The 15,919-nt window shown below is 44.2% G+C and overlaps 1 protein-coding gene across 2 annotated transcripts in view; it reads right to left on the reverse strand.

Annotated features, from left to right (window-relative positions):
* Positions 1-15,919, reverse strand: part of LOC104984142 (chromosome unknown open reading frame, human C4orf36) — a 22,275-nt gene that overhangs the window by 3,808 nt on the left and 2,548 nt on the right. The window contains exons 2-4 of one of the 2 annotated variants that reach the window (XM_010833770.1): positions 4,877-5,098; positions 3,548-3,672; positions 2,013-2,150 (exon numbers count right to left, since the gene is read on the reverse strand). In XM_010833770.1, coding sequence (XP_010832072.1) covers positions 2,013-2,077 — 65 coding nt within the window. In that variant the 5' untranslated portion in view covers positions 2,078-2,150; positions 3,548-3,672; positions 4,877-5,098. Of the gene's footprint in view, positions 1-2,012; positions 2,151-2,582; positions 2,745-3,547; positions 3,673-4,876; positions 5,099-15,919 lie in introns of those variants that run through there. The other variant, XM_010833769.1, reaches the window with a different exon arrangement.

Below are 15,919 nucleotides of genomic sequence, written 5' to 3' on the forward strand. Positions count from 1 at the left end.
TAAGTCACTTCAGTCATGTCCGACTCTGTGTGACCCCATAGACGGCAGCCCACCAGGCTCCCCGACAGGGGATTCTCCAGGCAAGAACACTGGAGTGCGTTGCCATTTCCTTCTCCAATGCATGAAAGTAAAAAGTGAAAGTGAAGTCGCTCAGTCGTGCCTGACTCTTAGCGACCCGGTGGACTGCAGCCCACCAGGCTCCTCCATCCATGGGATTTTCCAAGGCAAGAGTACTGGAGTGGGGTGCCATTGCCTTCTCCGATAGATTGCGGCAGAGAGGTTAAAAAACAAGTTCAAAAATTTAAAACAAGATAGCACAACAGTCGGAGAAGGTAATGGCACCCCACTCCAGTACTCTTGCCTGGAAAATCCCATGGATGGAGGAGCCTGGTGGGCTGCAGTCCACGGGGTCTCGAAAAGTTGGACACGACTGAGTGACCTCACTTTCACTTTTCACTTTCATGCATTGGAGAAGGAAATGGCAACCCACTCCAGCGTTCTTGCCTGGAGAATCCCAGGGACAGGGGAGCCTGTTGGGCTCCCGTCTGTGGGGTCGCACAGAGTCGGACACGACTGAAGCGACTCAGCAGCAGCAGCAGCAGCACAACAGTATTACAGAGTGAAACTCTCATGTAGTAGCAACCCATGTTCACTATGGGTTTACTATTATTTCAGACAACATACAAGTACCTTACCTACATTACTTCATTTGTATTCCATACCATGTGGGTCCGTACTGATCTGTTCATTTCACAGATGTGGAAGCCAAGGCACAGAGAAGCTAAGTAATTTACTCAAGGCAGCATGGGCAGCCAGGGGCAGAGCCAGGCTTTGAGCCCTGGTTTTCTTGGTAGGGCTTTTGTTTTTTTGTTTTTTTTTTTGAGCAGAGTTCCTTTTGCTAACAATGGGTCCTTGTTAGTTATCCATTTTAAATACAGCAGTGTATACACGAAGTATTTCCTAAAGTTCTTAACTATCCCTTAGTTAAGATAGTTAAGATAGTTCTTAACTATCCCTTAGTTAAGATAGTTAAGATAGTTCTTAACTATCCCTCCTCAACTCCCCCACCCCAGCAACCATAAGTTCATTTTCTAAGTCTGTGAGTCTCTGTTTTGTAAGTAAGTTTATTTCTTTTTAGATTCCATGTATAAGGACAGTCATACACATTTCTCCTTCTCTGTCTGACTTACTTCACTCAGCATGACACTCTCTAGGGCCATCCATGTTGTTGCAAACGGCATTATTTCATTCTTTTTAATGGCAGAGTATATATGGACCACATCTTCTTTATCCATTCCTCTTTCAATGGATATTTAGATTGTTTCCATGTCTTGGCTATTGTAAACAGTGCTGCAGTGCACGTATCCTTTCAGATCATGTTTTTCTCCGGATATATGCCCAGGAGTCAGACTGCAGGATCATATGGTAGTCCTATTTTTAGTTTTTTATGGAACCTCCATACTGTTCTCCACAGTGACTGTACCAATTTACATTTCCAGAGCCCCAGTCTTCTTGATTGGAAAGCCCATATTGTCCATTTACTACCCTCCAAATACACAGGATGCAAAACTGACTCTGTACCAGTTAATCAAGTGTTCTGTTAAGATGTATCAGACACCAAGGCATTTTAAGTTAGATTTACACTATCTAAAGAGGTATTTTAAGGTTGTTGTCAGTAGTAGAAAATGTTGCTTTGGAGTAAGAAAACTCATACTTCAGTCCTTGTCACTCCCTTGTACTACATGACTGAGGGACTTTGATCATATTACCAAATTTTAGTCTTCTCATTTGAAATTTGTTTTGTTGTAAAAAACCAAGTAAGAATCGTTAACAATCCTTATAAAAGCATTTTCCTTTTTTAAAAAAAAATCAGTATCCAGGCACCAGAAAATGCCTCATACAGTCCAGTATCTCACGGGGAACATAAGAATGTCCAGTACTTTTATTTTAACAAGGACGCTTCCCCCCTACCCCAACCCTGAGTCAGTGCTTACCTGATAAAAACTACTTACACTTTATAACAATTGCACCGCAAAAGCTTTTCTACTCCATTCTTTGTTTGCAAGCCATAAGCCATGGTGAATTATTACAGTCCAATTTCCTAACACAGGTGCCTGATGTAATGACTCAGATATTCTTGTTCATTTTACCTGAAATGATTGCAACACACCTAATTAAGATAAAATATTTCACTTGACTATTTTAATATCCAAATAATAAAAAGATCCAGAAAAAAAAAATGTCTGAATCTAAGAACCTCCCTCACCGATGTTCATGAACTGAACCTCTATTCTCTTCTATTTTCCACGAACTCATTTTATCACTTCTTGCCACGTTAGGAGAAAATGCCAGGTAAATAGCATCAGCATTCTGGCCTCGTATTCTGTCCTTGCCTAAAGCCTGCCAAATGGGCTCAAAAAACCTCAACACCAAAATGTGTCTCAAACGTGACAGTGTTAAGCCACAAAGCACGGGCTGGCACTGGGACTTTCCGTCCTCCATCCGCGAGCCCTTTTAAAGAATGCAGACCTTCCTCCCAGGTTTTCCCTTTTGCAAAAATCTGCGCTTAAAATGTGACCCACTTCATGTACCACTCCCATGCCTCCTCCCGCTCAGGCTTCGGGATGGGTGTCCTCCCGCTGGATGCGCAGATCCCGGGAGGACCCGGGTCCTCCCGAGCCCGGGGTGGGGAGGAGAGATGAAGAGGGGAAGGAAGTGGGGATGAAGAGGAGGGAAGAAGAGGAGAGACGGTAAGAGGGAAGGAAGATTGCGGGGAGAGGTCAGGGCCGGCCCTCCTTGCGCCTTGCCCACCCACGCCTAGCTCCGCCCCTCCTCCCACTCACGCCACACACGGGGCGGGAGCGGCCACTCCGCCCAAGCCTCGCGAGACTGGTGCCCGCGAGAGGACGCCGGCGCCCGATTACCTTCGCTGGGGTGTGGGAGGATCTCGGGGCCCCCATGGGTCGAGGGCCGAGCGCGCGCCCATCTAGTCGCCCATGGCCGCGCGCACAGGCCTTCTTCCTGCTCGCGCCTGGAGGTGCGGGCGGCCCTGCGTCAGGCCAGAGCCTCCATAAAGGGCTTTGTGGTGAGGGCCGCGCCCACGAGAGGTCCCGTTGGGGTCCGGGGCTCGGTGTCCCACAGCCGACGGCCGGCTGACGCTTGACGGAACCAAGCCCACAGCTTGTAAGCTAGGCCTTTACCTGAAGACGACGCTTCTGACAGCGAAGGGGTTGAGTGCAGGGACCTGGGGGACTTGGTTTGGGGGCAGCACTTAGAGAAACGCGCTGGGTTCTGACGTGTGGACGTGCGTGAGTCTCCTGCGTGCCCTGAGGGCGCGGAACTGCGTTAGTTCCCGCACGCCTCATGCGGCAGGGCCGCTTCAAACAGTGATGCTCCAGACATCTGATGAGCGTTATGGGCAAAGTAGGCTTGCGAAAACGTGGTCTGATGGACACGTTTCTGAAGTCCTTACAGGGTGGTGACTCAGGACGAATCTATATTACTATGTCAGATGGTCACCGCTTAACGTCAAACGGAAATAGTTTACCTCTATTTTGCGCGCAGGTTTTGGAGTCAGAACTGGGTTGGATTCCTAGTTCCGCCACTTTTAAGTTGATCACTTTTAAAGTTAATCTTGCTTACGTAAGTTTTCTAAGCCGCAATTTCTTTCACCTGTAAAACAAGTATAATATTCTATATCTTACAGGGTTGTTGTGATGATCAAAGGTCGAGTCTAAATTCTCTGCCACAGGGTAAATGCCCAATTACCTAATTTTGAGCCTATTAACAACTTTATGGGATGGGCGAGGGATAGCATTCCAGTTGTAAAGAAGTGGATTGAACTAAGATTGAAGGACTGCCTAGGGTCCGGTAGCTAAGTGAGTTTCAGGGCCAACTTTTGAAGCTAAGGGCTTCCCCTGTGGCTCAGCTGGTAAAGAGTCCGCCTGCAATGGGGGAGACCTGGGTTCGATCTCTGGGTTGGGAAGATTCCCCTGGAGAAGGGAAAGGCTACCCACTCCAGTATTCTGGCCTGGAGAATCCCATGGACTGTATAGCCCATGGGGTCGCAGAGTCGGACATGACTGAGCGACTTTCACTTTGAAGCCAAACCCAGTACCCTTTTCACTTTGACAAGCTACTTCTGATACTGTGTTAAGTCCTGTCCGACTCTCTGGGACCCTGTGGACTGTAGACCGTGGGGCTCCTCTGTCCATGGGATTCTCCAGGCAGTAATACTGAAGTAGATTGCCATGCCATGCTCCAGGAGATCTTCCCGACCCAGGAATGGAACCAGCATCTCTTAAATCTCCTTCATTGGCAGGCGGGTTCTTTATCACTAGGACCACCTGGGAAGCCCACTTCTGGTACTAGCTCCTGCCTTAATTAGAACAGGCCGGTAGGGTTGACACACTGGTAGGACCACGTTGTTAACTAAGGTCACACCCAGATGGAGCAGGGATAGACTACCTTAGAGTTGAAGTGGCCATGGTTTCCTGGCCTGTATTCTTTTTATAGATGAACAAATCAAGATGCAGGAAGAGGATGTGGTCATATTGAGAGAGATCAGACTGTGATTTCTCCATATGGGAACCCCCATTTTTTTAAATTTAAATTTATTTTAATTGGAGGCTAATTACTTTATTGTATTGGTTTTGCCATACATCAACATGAATCCCATTTCTTTTTTATATGTATATATTGCTGACAATTGTTATTTTCTGTGTGACTCACTTTGAACAAATGCGGTGGAAGTTAGAGCATGGCTTCTGAAACCAGGTCATAAAAGCTGTCGTGGCTTCCTTCTTGTGGTCTCTCTTGGATCACTAACCCTGGAAGAGGTCGGCTGCATGTTGGAAGAATGCCCAAGCCAACTTACTGAGAAATTCATATGCGGTGGGATGAAGGCCTCTAGCCAACAACTGGTGAGGAGCTGAGGCCTCTTGACACCAACCATGTGACTGAACCATCTTGGGAGCAGGTCCTCCAAGGCTCAGGCAGGCCTTCAGATGACTGTAGCCTCAGATCATGTCTTCACTGAAATTTCATGGGAGAGCCTAAGCCAGAACCACCTCACTAAGTCACTTCAAGATTCCTGGCCCTCAGAAAAAAATGAGATAATAAATCATCATTTTAAGCCACCAATCTTACAGATACCTGTTACAGAGCAATAGATAACTAATGTACCATTAAGTGTCTTGATGTAGAAGGAATATTTTGCAAAGAGGAAAATAGCCATATTTTTACAATTGAGGTTAATGATTTAATTTAAATGAACAGTAAAACACATTATGCTTTACTGACATTTACTGGGCAGCTGGTATTGTTAAATCTCTTTAGGACTCCCAGTGGTGGTCCAGTTGCTAAGTCTTATTGGACTCTTGGGACCTCATGGATTGTAGCCCACCAGGCTCCTCTGTCCATGGAATTTTCCAGGCAAGAATACTGGAGTGGGTTGCCGTTTGCTTCTCCAGGGGATCTTTCCGACCCAGGGATCAAAGCTGGGTCTCCTGCATTGTAGGCAGATTATTTAAGGGAAGCCCTAGGACCACTATAGATCTTTAAAAACTGTCAACACAGAAAATACACTTGAAACTTGAACAACATGGGTTTGAACTGTGCATATCCACTTATATGTGGATTTTTTTTCAGTAATAAGTACTACATGATCCAAGGATGAATAAATCTGTGAATACAGAGGAAACACCGGTATGGAGGGCCAACTGTAAGTTATAGTCAGATATTTGACTCTGTGGGGATCAGTGCCCCTGACCCCTGCATTGTTCAAGGGTCAACAGTATATAGTAACCACCACTCCCTATGTGTATTTATAAACAAAAATAACACTAGATCCTATAGAATGTGAAATGATATTCAATAAGATCTGGTTCTACGCCCACCCCATAATCACTATTTCAGTGTTTTCTTTTGCAATATCAAGTTATTTCTAAATATTTCTCTCTCCCTCTCCATCTTTCTCTTCCCCTCTCTTTCCTTCTTCCCTCCCTCCTCCCTTCCTTCCTCTTCTCTCTCTAACTCTATATAACCGCTCCCCCTATTTTTCTGATGCCCTACACACATCTTCCTGTTTGATAAGCCTTCACTAATTTCAACTCCTCCAGAAAGTTGTCTTTCATTTAAATTGGTTAAGGGAGCATTGCCGCCATCTAGTGATAAAATACGAGGGCTGCAATGGAGACATAATCCTAACAGGGACTTCCATGGTGGTGCAGTGGTTAAGACTCTGCATTTCCAGTGCAGAGGGCACAGGGTTCATTCCCTGGTTGGGGAACTAAGATCTCACTTGGCATGGCTGGAAAAAAAAAAACACAAAAACATTATTGATATGATAACATTGACTATGCTTTGGTTACTGTTCTAGGTACTTCATATGTGCGTGCGTTCATGCAAAGTCGCTTCAATCAGGTCTGACTCTTTGCAACACTATGGACTGTAGCCCACCAGGCTCCTCTGTCCATGGGATTCTCCAGGCAAGAATACTGGCGTGGATTGCCATGCCCTCCTCTAGGGGATCATTCCAACCCAGGGATCAAACCGAAGTCTCTAAGTCTCCTGCATTGGCAGACAGGTTCTTTACCACTAGCGCCACCTGGGAAGCACCAGGTACTTCATATGCATTGTTTCATTTAATTATCACAAAAGATGCTGTCGTTTAGTGATGTGATTTTCCAGTTATTGAGAAGAAAAAACAGGTACCTCAAGCAGGTCACAGGGTTTGACCCAAGACTATCTGATTCTGGTTTTCTGCTCTCTACCACACTATACATTCTCCCAAGATTGTAATTAGAGCAAGGCTTCCCTGGTGGCTCAGACAGTAAAGAATCTGCCTGCAATGCAGGAGACCTGGGTTCAATTGCTAGTCTGGAAGACCCCCTGGAGAAGGGAATGGCTACCCACTCCAGTATTCTTGCCTGGGAAATCCCATAGACAGAGGAGCCTCATGGGGGACTACAGCCCATGGGGTTGCAAAGAATCAGACACAACTGAGTGACTAACGCTTTAGCGTGTATACTTGTAAATATTTTTGCAACTGCCCTTTTCAAAGACAGTTAATTTTTCATCATATATAGAGTGTATATATATATATATATATATATCCCTGCTACTTTGAAGGAGCAATGTTTTGTTTCTTTTAACTTAATATGTAAATCACAGATGCAGCCTATACTCTTTTCATGCTACCCCCAAAACTTCTCTAGGAATGCTACCAACTCAACGTGAATGATAAAGTAATTCATCTGAAAAACTTTAAAATCACCAAAGAACTTAATGCACTGAAAGCCCTATATGTACTTCTGTACTTGCTATTCAGTTGCTCAGTTGTGTTGGACTCCTTTGCAACACCACCAAGCTCCTCTGTCCATGAGATTTTCTGGGCAAGATTACTGGAGTGGGTTGGCATTTTCTCCTCCAGGGCATCTTCCTGACCCAGGGATCGAACCCATTATCTCCTGCATTGCAGGTGGATTCTTTACTGCTGAGCCACCAGGGGAGCCTTCTATACTGCTGCTGCTGCTGCTAAGTCGCTTCAGTCGTGTCCGACTCTGTGCAACCCCATAGACAGCAGCCCACCAGGCTCCGCCATCCCTGGGATTCTCCAGGCAAGAACACTGGAGTGGGTTGCCATTTCCTTCTCCAATGCATGGAAGTGAAAAGTGAAAGTGAAGTCGCTCAGTCGTGTCCGACTCCTAGCAACCCCATGGACTGCAGCCTACCAGGCTCCTCCGTCCATGGGATTTACCAGGCAAGAGTACTGGAGTGGGGTTCTATACTAGCACCTTCCTAATTCTCTTACTTCTCTATCCAGTCCTTCCCATGTTTCCCTCTTTCTTCCTCCCCTGAAGTTTGTGTGTGCCCATAATTGAGATGCTTTTCTTCTGTTTGTTGTACCCCAGCACTCTCAGTGGCTGTACTCTCACTAATGCAATTATCACTTCTCTTTGGATAGGCCCCACATCTGATTCTCTAGCCAGCCTTGCCTTCTTTCTGAATTCATATCCTGCATTTCCATTGGTTTGTGGGATCTTCCTACCTGAATTGGAGAAGGCAATGGCACCCTACTCCAGTACTCTTGCTTGGAAAATCCCTTGGACGGAGGAGCCTGGTAGGCCTGAATATCCTGTCCGGTTGAACATTTCAGCATATCCAAAATGTAATCTATCGCCCACTCACTAAACTATCTCTTTTGCTTCTACTTCCAGGAATGGTGATGCCCTATGAGTATCCCATGAGTCACACTTAAAGTATTGAGCCAATTTAAAGCATACTTTTGGGAAGCTACTCCACACCAGCCAACATTCTTGGCCATCTTCCATAACATTGGATCCTCATAAGTTAGGAGGGGAGAAGTATAGTGGGGAAAGAGTTTATAGGGTTACAAAATGACTTGCTTACAGTTATACAACTAGTAAGTTGCAGAGCCAGATTTAACCTAGGTCAGTTTCACTCCTGACCTCCTTTGAGTTCTCCAGGTCACCTGCCTTGACTGTGTCCCTTTGTCCATGAGATTTTCATTGCATGCTTACAACATTAACTACCCACTCATTTTATTTGAGGTCAACGGATTATGTTTCTGTACCTTAAACACATAATTTTCCAACCAAAACAAAGAACAAGAGCCTCAACTAGGGTCCAGGCTTCTCTGCTCTGCTTAGAGGAAGAAGCTACAATTTTCTAGGTACCCAGTTCTCCTGTTCTTTAGGAGGCAAAACAGATCAGAATGCATTATCCTGATCCAAGACTATGACACATGATTCACAGACTAGGATTCTCCCCAGGACAAAATCTGGAGCTGCAGGGATCCCTGACTGGCTTTAGGAGGGCACCACAAACTGCACCAGCCGTGTAGCTGTGGACACCAAGAGAGCTCAGTGGCACTTGAATTCCTCCACTGTACAAGTGTACAGCATTTGTTGTAAGAGCAGGAAGAAAGTATTTGCTCAGCATAACATATGAGGTCTTTGGGCTGTTACAGGATCACCCTGTTAAGTTCTAATTAGAAGATTTATCTGCTTCAGACCAATTGACATTTCAACTTCATGCTAATTTATAATGTCACTTTAAAAAAAGTAGGGGACTTCCCTGGTGGCATAGTGGATAGGAATCCACCTGCTAATGCAAGGGACACGAGTTCGATCCCTGGTCCAGAAAGATTCCACATGCCGTGGAGCAACTAAGCCCACGTGCTGCAACTCCTGAAGCCGCCCGAGCTCTGGGACTCACATGCTGCAACTCCTGAGCCTGTGTGCCTCAGCTCCTGACGTCTGCGCGTCTAGAGTGTGTGCTCTGAAACAGGCCACTGCGGTGAGAACCCCATGAATCACAAAGCAGAGTAACGCTGCTCACCACAGCTAGAGAAAGCCTGCACGAGCAACAGAGACCCAGCGGGACCAAAATAAATAAATACAATTATTTTTTAAAAAGAACTTTGTCTTTAAAAAAAAAAAAAGTAGGAAAGTAGAAGCAATCAGAAAATAATAGATGAGATCTCTATTCATTAAACATTTATTAAAATGATTCATATTTGGTTGATTTTTCAGACATAAATCTGATCCATTGAGCTTTCCTGAGAAGGTAGAAACCCTCTGAAGAGGAGGTGGACTCTGATAAAAAGGGTCTAACTAGGAGTCCAGGACACCTGGATTATGGACTTCATGAATATGAATGATTCTAAGCCTGTGTGTCATTTATAAAACCAAAAATTCAGAAATATTTTTATGACTGATTCCATGAATTTGAATCAGTCATAAAAATATTTCTGAATTTTTGGTTATATAAATGACACACAGGCTTAGAATCATTCATATTTATGAAGTCTATAATCCAGGTGTCCTGGATTCCTAGTTAGACCCTTCTAAATCCTTAATCGGAGAAGGAAATGGCACCCCACTCCAGTACTCTTGCCTGGAAAATCCCATGGACGGAGGAGCTTGGTAGGCTGCAGTCCATGGGGTCACTAAGAGTCGGACACAACTGAGTGACTTCACTTTCACTCTTCACTTTCATGCATTGGAAAAGGAAATGGCACCCCACTCCAGTGTTCTTGCCTGGAGAATCCCAGGGACGGGGGAGCCTGGTGGGCTGCTGTCTATGGGGTCGCACAGAGTCAGACACGACTGAAGCAACTTAGCAGCAGCAGCAGCAAATCCTTAATAACTTAGTAAAGATCAATAATTAACCTATTTTATATTTTGGTATATTTTTGTAAAGAATAAAAGGACATCAATTTTGCTTGTCCTAAAACTTTTAAAGATTTATATCCAAGGTTTATTGCGTCCATAAACTTTTTTATTCATTTCAGTGATTCATATTTCATTGTAAGCTCTAATTCAATTAAATTTAAGCCAATTTAACACACATCTATTGAGCACTTTCTGTATGCATAGTTCTGTGATCGGCCCCTTCAGTCTAAACTATGTCCTCCCTTTGCTCCCTCCTCTAAATGTGTAAGAAAAGCTCTCTTTTCCCTTGAGGATTTAAATTGATTATAGAAAGTATACATTCTCAGCTTGGAGAAATATGGAAAAAGAAATTATTGCCTTTCTCTGTCAGCTGTGAAAGTTGTCTTGAAACAAGATTCCTTTTTTAGGCCAGAATCTAAAATTAGAATGCATATAAGCCCCCAAAGGCAATAAATATCAAATTACTTAAATTCTAGATTAAAAAAAAAAAAGATTATTTCAAAGCATAGAATGTCTTACACTTGCTCAAGCACTGATTTCCTAATGTTAAATTTGTTTGTGAATTTAGTCTTTGATTTTTTGTTTTCCGTTTGAACCACTAAGACAAATTCTTTGTGTGTGTGTGTGTGTAATAAAGTTTTATTAAAGTATAAAGGAGATAGAGAAAGCTTCTGACATAGACATCAGAAGAGGGTAGAAAGAGTACCCCCTTGCTAGTGTTAACAATGGAGGTTTTTTTTTTTTTATAATCTTATAATCTATAATCTTTTTTTTTTTTTTTTACTTTACGATATTGTATTGGTTTTGCAATACATCAACATGAATCTGCCATGGATGTACATGTGTTCCCAATCCTGAACCCCCTCCCACCTCCCTCCCCATACCATCCCTCTGGGTCATCCCAGTGCACCAGCCCCAAGCATCCTGTATCCTGCATCAAACCTGGACTGGCGATTCGTTTCTTATATGATATTATACAACCACCAGACTGTTCTCTATGTCAGAAGTCACCAGTTCTTAACTGTTTCTCAGCTCCCATTTCTACTTTCAAGGCACCATCAGGAAATCAAAGGACACCCCCTGCAGCTCATTAGTAGGCATTGCAACCTAACATGCTTTTAATTTTTAAGGTTTATTTCATATATTCTGTATATGGCAATGGCACCCCACTCCAGTACTTTTGCCTAGAAAATGCCATGGACGGAGGAGCCCGGTAGGCTGCAGTCCATGGGGTTGCTAAGAGTCGGACACGACTGAGTGACTTCACTTTCACTTTTCACTTTCAAGCATTGGAGAAGGAAATGGCAACCCACTCCAGTGTTCTTGCCTGGAGAATCCCAGGGACGGGAAACCTGGTGGGCTGCCATCTATGGGGTCGCACAGAGTCAGACACGACTGAAATGACTTAGCAGTATATTTGAGAAAGGAAATAACAGAGGTAAAATAATGCTAGAACAAACTCAAATTTTATGCCAAAGTTAAGCAAATTCTCTCAAACATATATAAGTAACTTTATAGTTTCCTCAAATATCTAAAATAAGTATTCTATTCTAAATCTCAGGAATTGGAAATGTTCAGAATAATATTTCTTATTCCAGGGAGTGCTTTATATTTTGCAAGTTGTGAGTCTTTTAAAGAAGACTTGAAATTCCATAGCAGAGTGACAATACCTTTATAGTAACTTTTATAAGAGCCAATGTTGGCCTTAAAACTCTAGCCAAAATTCTAAATGGCGGCAGAATTCTAAAATGATCCCTGGAATGGGCTGAATTATATTCCTCCCAAATTTATATGTTGAAGTTCTAACACCTAGTACCTTAGAATGACTGAATTTAGAGAGAGGGCCTTTAAAAAGATAATTACAGTAAAATGTGATCTGGGTCAGCCCTAATCCAATGTGACCAGTATCCTTATAAGAAGACCATATTAGGACATAGACATGCACAGAGGGAAGACCATGTGTGGACACAGGGAGGAGAGACAGCCACCTTTAAGCAAAGGAGAAAAAGCTCAGTAGGAAACCAACCCTGCCGATAGCTTGATCTCAGAATTCTAGCTTCTCGAAATGGCAAGAAAGTAAATTTCTGTTCCTTAAGCCTCATAAGCTGTGATGCTTATTATGGCAGACCTAGCAAACCCATATGGAGAAGGAAATGGCACCCCACTCCAGTACTCTTGCCTGGGAAATCCCATGGACGGAGGAGCCTGGTAGGCTGCAGTCCATGGGGTCGTGAAGAGTCGGACATGACTAAGCAACTTCACTTTCACTTTTCACTTTCATGCATTGGAGAAGGAAATGGCAACCCACTCCAGTGTTCTTGCCTGGAGAATCCCAGGGACGGGGGAGCCTGGTGGGCTGCCGGCTATGGGGTTGCACAGAGTCGGACACGACTGAAGTGACTTAGCAGCAAACCCATACAGCTCCCAAAGTTCTCACCTACCTATGTACACACCCTGTATAAGCTGCTATGGAAGTCAGCTGTTGTGTTGTGGCTAGAGCATGAGACTAGCTTCTCAGAGCCAAGAGCAACCACTGCTGACAGCCAGCAAGATAACAGGGACCCCAATCTTAAAACCGAAAGGAACTGAAGTCTGCCAGCAGCTTGCAAGAGGCTCTGAATAGACAGTGTGCTCTGATAGAGTCTAGTCTATCAGATGAGAATGCAGCCCAGCTGGCACCTTCGTTTCAGTCTTTTGAGGTCTAAGCAGAGAACTAGCTGTGCCAGGCCCAAACTTACGATGTGTGAGATGATAATTGAGTGGTCTTATAGACTGTTAAAGTTTGTGGTACTGATTTACAGCACAGAAAACTAACACAACATGAACACCCAAGAGTTGGGTGGTCACTGTGTGTGATGCAAAGTCACTTACTTTATAACACCTCAAAGAAAATGCAGTGCCCAAGAGGGTCTCTCTTTTTCCCATCACGTCTTAATAAGTCCCTGAAAAGTGAAAGTGGAAGTCACTCAGTTGTGTCTGACTCTTTGTGACCCTGTGAACTATACAGTCCATGGAATTCTCCAGGCCAGAATACTGGAGTGGGTAGCCTTTCCCTTCTCCAGGGGATCGTCCCAACCCAGGGATCGAGCCCAGGTCTCCCGAATTGCAGGGAGATTCTTTACCAGCTGAACCACAAGGGAAGCCCTAAGTCCCTAGTATTTTTTAATTAGAATTCTAAGTTGAAATGTCCCATTCCCTTTTCAAATACTACACTGTTCATTCAGAATTAGTAGTGGACAGTTTTCCTTTTTCTTTATGCCCATCCAAGATCTGCTCTGCTTCCTTTATTGAAGAGTGCCTGTGTGAGTTTTGAGGGCAAATAGGACTTACCTTGCACAACAAGACCAAACTCCGCTTGCTCTGGCCCCATTGGTCAGGACACCACCTCTCCCCCTGGTCTTGGCTCCCTCCTGGGTTTTGGAATCTAAAGCAGGTAATATATATAGATGTGGAACTTAATTTCCCTCCCTTTGAGTGTGAGCTAAACTTACTCTCTTCTAACAAATTGAATAGAGAAGAAGTGACTGTATATGACTCAGAGGCTCCATCATAAAGGGCACAGTGGCTACCTACATGTTCTTCCTTTCAGATCACTTGCTTTGGGGGAAGTCAGCCACCCTGTTGAGCAGTCCTGTGGAGAGGCCATGGAGTGAAAAACAGGCCTCAAGTCAACAGCAATATGGGTGAGCCGTCTTAGAAGTGGATCCTCTGGCCCCAGTTAAGCTTTCCAATGACTGCACCCCTTGCCAGCATCTTGACTGCAACCTCACAAAAGATCCTGGGCCAGAAACACCCAACTAAGCTGCTCTCAAATTCATGACCCACAGAAGCTATCCAATCACATGTCTATTTTAAGGCACTAAATTTGGAGTAACTTGTTACTCCAGTAGATAGTTAACATAATAGGCTGGATTAAATCTCTTACATGAAAAAGAAACACAGAAGGAAAGATCCAGGAATCAGTAGGAGTTAAGAGGAGAAAGAAGTAGAAAGAGGGTGTAGTGAGAATTTCAAAGGTGTTCATTCTTTTGGAAAGACAGCATGAGATTAAAGCAACTGATATAGAAAGTGGAACTCTGGGGACAAAAAGATGTTAAAAGGTATATTTAGGAAGCTTTTTGCCTGGCTATGTGGTATAAATCTCTCCCCTATATTCCAGGAAAATTTTAAGTAAAGATCTATATATTTTTAATAATAATCCTAACACTGCCCAGTGATTTAATGTGTCCCCAGGCTCATGAACCACTTATTTAAGTCTACCCTAGTCATTTTCTCCTGCATCCTCAACTCCCCAACTTTTCTTATAACTCAGGTGGCCACAGTCAAAGCTCTGGCCAATGAGACAAAGGAGTAAGTGTGTCGGGAGTTTCTGGGAAATACTTTGATTCCTGCTGCGGAAAGAAACACAATTCGCTAGCACTGCCCCTGACTTCCTGTCTTAAGTATCGTGAAAGATTGTGTGAAGCCCACATCTTGTGCCAAGGAGAAGACAAGCCTAAAGATGGAAAGGTATCCAGCGGAGGGTGGCTGAGCATCAGAACAGAAAGCGACAGGAATCCTGGAGCCAATCACTGAGCAGCTACATCCAACCTGGATTGCCTCCTGCTCACCTTCTCCTTAGGAGAGAGTAGTAACATTCTTTATTATTTAAGCCAGACGTCGTGTCTGACTCTTTGCAACCCCATGGACTGTGTCCATGGAATTCTCCAGGCCAGAATACTGGAGTGGTTAGACTTACCCTTCTCCAGGGGATCTTCCCAACCCAGGGATTGAACCCAGGTCTCCTGCATTTCAGGCAGATTCTTTACCAACTAAGCTATCAGGGAAGCCCCCAAGCCAGACAAGCTATGATTAGTATGGTTTTCTGTTATGTGTGGTAAAACCATTCCTGATACTGAGATGAATATTTGCTTATAGGTGGTACCACCCTCAAGCGGGTCAACATCACATGTGTTCGCATGAGACCAAATGAGTTCAAAATTGCCTCCCTTGGCACTCAGGAGTCCTCCAGTTAGGAAGGTGCCTCAGCACCTCAGTGTTCTATCCACAAGATGGATATACTTATACTTTCATCACACAACTGTCAGGGTCAGTAGTTGAGAACACATATTACTTAAAAGACTGTGTAGCCCATATTATATCAGTTCAGTTCAGTCCCTCAGTCGTGTCTGACTCTTTGTGACCCCACGAACCACAGCACACCAGGCCTCCCTGTCCATCACCAATTCCTGGAGTCCACCCAAACCCATGTCCATTGAGTCAGTGATGCCATCCAACCATCTCATCCTCTGTCGTGCCCTTTGCCTCCTGCCCTCAATCTTTCCCAGAATCAGGGTCTTTTCAAATGAGTCAGCTCTTCGCATCAGGTGGCCAAAGTATTGGAGTTTCAGCTTCAACATCAGTCCTTCCAATGAATACCCAGGACTGACCTCCTTTAGGATGGACTCGTTGGATCTCCTTGCAGTCCAAGGGACTCTCAAGAGTCTTCTCCAACACAACAGTTCAAAAGCATCAGTTCTTTGGCACTCAGCTTTCTTTATAGTGCAACTCTCACATCCATACATGACCACTGGAAAAACCATAGCCTTGACTAGATGGACCTTTCTTGGCAAAGTAATGTCTCTGCTTTTGAATATGCTGTCTAGGTTGGTCATAACTTTCCTTCCAAGGAGTAAGCGTCTTTTAATTTCATGGCTGCAATCACCATCTGCAGTGACTGT

The sequence above is a fragment of the Bison bison genome, unplaced genomic scaffold, assembly GCF_000754665.1.
Source record: "Bison bison bison isolate TAMUID 2011002044 unplaced genomic scaffold, Bison_UMD1.0 scf7180017863888, whole genome shotgun sequence".
NCBI classification, from domain to species: Eukaryota; Metazoa; Chordata; class Mammalia; order Artiodactyla; family Bovidae; genus Bison; species Bison bison.